Source organism: Chaetura pelagica, unplaced genomic scaffold, assembly GCF_000747805.2.
Source record: "Chaetura pelagica isolate M959 unplaced genomic scaffold, ChaPel_1.0 scaffold109, whole genome shotgun sequence".
Taxonomy (NCBI): Eukaryota; Metazoa; Chordata; class Aves; order Apodiformes; family Apodidae; genus Chaetura; species Chaetura pelagica.
The window spans coordinates 10,896,405-10,899,896 of NW_009970725.1; the positions used below are offsets into that span (position 1 = coordinate 10,896,405).

General features: G+C 50.8%; 1 protein-coding gene across 1 annotated transcript in view; it reads left to right on the plus strand.

Moving 5' to 3' along the window:
* The window catches only part of LOC104397017 (G2/M phase-specific E3 ubiquitin-protein ligase-like), a 3,656-nt gene extending 3,376 nt beyond the window's left edge, over positions 1 to 280 (plus strand). Inside the window, exon 8 of the mRNA XM_010006929.1 lies at positions 19 to 280. Within this exon, the coding sequence (XP_010005231.1) occupies positions 19 to 280 (262 nt within the window). The remainder of the gene's footprint in view (positions 1 to 18) is intronic.
* The last annotated feature ends 3,212 nt before the right edge of the window (positions 281 to 3,492 follow it).

Below are 3,492 nucleotides of genomic sequence, written 5' to 3' on the forward strand. Positions count from 1 at the left end.
TCCTGCTTCCCCGCACAGCCTTCTCCAGCGTCACCTCGGGGCTGGGCAGCACCAGCACCCGGAGCCAGGCGCCGTCGGGGCGCTCCCGCAGGGCTCGAGTGCTCCAGAGCAGCGGCAGGGCCAGCACTCGCGAGCTCCAGCCCTGCCGGGCCCTGCAGATGCCAGTGCCCCTGCTCTCCTCGTCGGGCCCAAAGTCCTGACAGCCGGCCCAGAAGATGCAGGACCTCAGGTGTGCTGTCCCAAAGTACTGGGCCCTGATCTCCTTTCCCCAGCACAATAAAGTCGGCCCTTTAACCCTGCACTGTGTTTGTGACATGAAGATCACTGTAGATGTGGTTCTGCAGTAGCCCAGGGGCCTTGCTCGCTCCCCAGATCCTGTTCCCCAATGGGATGGCTGCTGTACCCACTGAAGGCTTCCTTCTTGCACTGTAAGCCAAGAAATCCTTCTTCACACAGGTTGCAAGCCTCAGTAAGGAATTCACAGGGCTCAAGAGAGTCAGGATTGTACCTGTTACTTAGGGGCTGAGTCCTTTTGTACGTCCTTGAGAGCAAAAATTCACATGTGCTCTATGGGAGGTTAACAAGGGTCCTGGGAAATGTCAGTCATCTGAAAGGATTTCCCTCCTGTTGGAGACCAGCAAGTGCCTTTCCAGTGCAGGAGGGAGGAAAGCTTTTGTGGCAGAGGGGCTGCTTAACAGCTCTGTGGAAGCTGGCACAGAGCTAGAAGGCTGAATCCAAGGATTATGGTGACCGAATGCTGTGGGGTGGCTGTACAGATTCTAACAGCCCTGTGCTCCTCAGGAAAACTACAGGTGGTCTTTTGATGTGTGTACTGAGTGCCTTCTGGATAGGCCTTAATGCAGCATGGAAGTTAGAATCCTAGAATGGTTGGAATCCCAAGTTGGGAAGGGACCTTAAAGATCATCTAGTCCCAACCCCCCTGCCATGGGCGGGGACACTTCCCTCAAGACCAAGTTGCTCCAAGCCCCATCCAACCTGGTCTTGAACTCTTTGAGGGAGGGGGCAGCCACAGCTTCACTGGGCAACCTGGGCCAGTGTTTCACCACCCTCACAGGAAAGAATTTCTTGCTAGTGTCTCACCTCAATCCCCTCTCTTTCATTTGAAACTGTTCCTCCCTTGTGCTGTCACTCCATGCCTGTGGGCATCAGCTATAGGCCACAGGCGGCCTTGATCTCGACAAACTATAGCTGTGCCCTTTTCAGTTAGAGACAAACATGTTTGTGGGAAAAGAAGGTATGAGAGAGATACAGATGTGTGTTGACATTCTTTTAAGAAAATGTAAGAAACTTGTAACCTGTCACAAAAGTAAGACAGAATGCATGAACAGAAGCTGTTAACCAATGGGAAGGAAGCGTAAGGCATGTGGACAGGAGAAAAAGGTATAAGAATGCTATGTAACATATTAATAAAGGCTAATACTGGTCACCATCATGGCGTGTCAGCCCCAGCCTTTGCTGCACATGCCCTTGTAAAAAGTCCCTCCACAGCTTTCCTGTAGCCCCTTCAGGTACTGGAAGGTGCTCTAGGGTCTCCCTGGAGCCTTCCGCAGGCTGAACGACCCCAACTCTCTCAGCCTGTCTCCATAGCAGTGGTGCTCCAGCCCCAGGGTCATCTTTGTGGCTCTGCTCTGGATGTGCTCCAGCAGCTCTACGTCCCTCTTCTGATGGGGGCTCCAGGACTGGACACAGCACTCCAGGCAGGGTCTCACCAGAATGGACTAGAGAGGAAGAATCCCCTCCCTTGACCTGCTGGCCACACTTCTTTTCATGCAGCCCAGGACACAGTTGGCTTTCTGAGCTGCAAGCACACATTGCCAGCTCATGTTGAGTTTTCATCAACCAGCACTTCCTCCAAGCCCTTCCTCAGGGTTAATCTCAATCCATTCTCCACCCAGCCTGTAACTGATTTTGGGATTGCCCTGACCCATGTGCAGGACCTTGCACTTGGCCCTATCGAACTTCAGGAGGGTGGCATGAACCTGTTCCAAATTTAATCCAGTTTCAGAGGAAGATCTGCAAATTTCATCTGAGTGGTAGGTCAGCTCTGGCTCTTCACATTGACCCAGGTACCTCTGCTGAAAACAAGGAGAGCAATTTTGTTACATAAGCAGAAAACATTATTTTTTCCCCCCTCACAGAATCATAACATCATTTTGGGTGGAAAAGACCTTGAAGATCATAAAAGCCAACTGTTAACCTAGCACTGCCAAGCCCACCACTAAACCATGTCCCTAAGGACCACATCTACACCGCTTCTAAATACCTCCAGGGATGGTGACTCAGACACTTCCCTGGGCAGCCTGTTCCAGTGCCTGACAACCCTTTAGTAAAGAAATTTTTGCTAATATCCTATCTAAAACTTCCCTGGCATAACTGTGATACTGTAACTGTCATTGCATTTGTAACTTTGATTGCAATACCAAAACCCAAAATGCTTCCCTCCCAGAAAAAATATATTTGAGCTTTTCATAAAATAAACACACTGATTCTCAGCCTGAAACCAGAGACTGCTCAGAGTTCTGTCCCAGGTGAAACTATGATGTCAGGTTTCACAGAACTTTCACAGACTTTTAATAAGCTCTCAGGAAAGCTTCTGAAGCAACCAGAGCTTGTAGACACTTCTCTAAGTTTCTGATGATTGGGAAGAAGCAATTAACAGCAGTGAAGCAGAGCAAAGAGAGGTTACTATAGCAAGGCAGCCCCCCACTTTGTAAAATAGCTAAGCATTTCTCTTGGTAGAGGCAGGCAGAGGCACACTACACTTTTGAGGAACTCAGAAGCACCCCAAGTGTCACCCCGGAGTGTCACCTGTAGGTTCTTTCCCTTTCCTTTCCCAGACCACAGCAGGATTTAGCCCTAAATCGATTTAATGTCATTTTTACAGCGTCCTCTCCTGTGTGTGGTGGTACCGAACCTCGCCGGTCCCTCGGTCCCATCCCAAATGAGGAGCTCCCCTTGCTGGTGGCAGCCGGTACGAGAGGGAGCGATGCTCCCGTCACCCGGGCGGCTGGTAGAGACACAGGCGTGCCCAGCTCAAGGTCGGAATTAACCATTAAGGTGAGTGAATAATTCTCAGGCTCCCTAGAGCCTGAAAGCAGGCAGCAGCAGGGCTCCGTGGTAGTGAAGGGGGCTGCTGGGAGGATGTAGGATGAGCCCAGACACGCTGTGTAGGTGGAGCCTCCGCCCCACCTTGGTAAGACCAGTGCAGAAAGGCAGCTGACTGCTGCTGTCAATAAAACAGGCGCCTTCCTTGGGAAGCACGGCACAACCGTAAGAGCTATTTCATCCTCCCACAGCTGTTGGGGAAAGAAATAACCTGGAAAAATTTGAAGTATTTGTAGTACAAGACATACATAAATTCCAGGAGAAAGGTTACAATAGGGGCTTAACAAGGGAAGGAAAGCTGCTGTGGGGAGCAGGGATGTCTCACCTGCCAACCACGGAGGCCTGGGAATCCTCACAGTCAGTGCA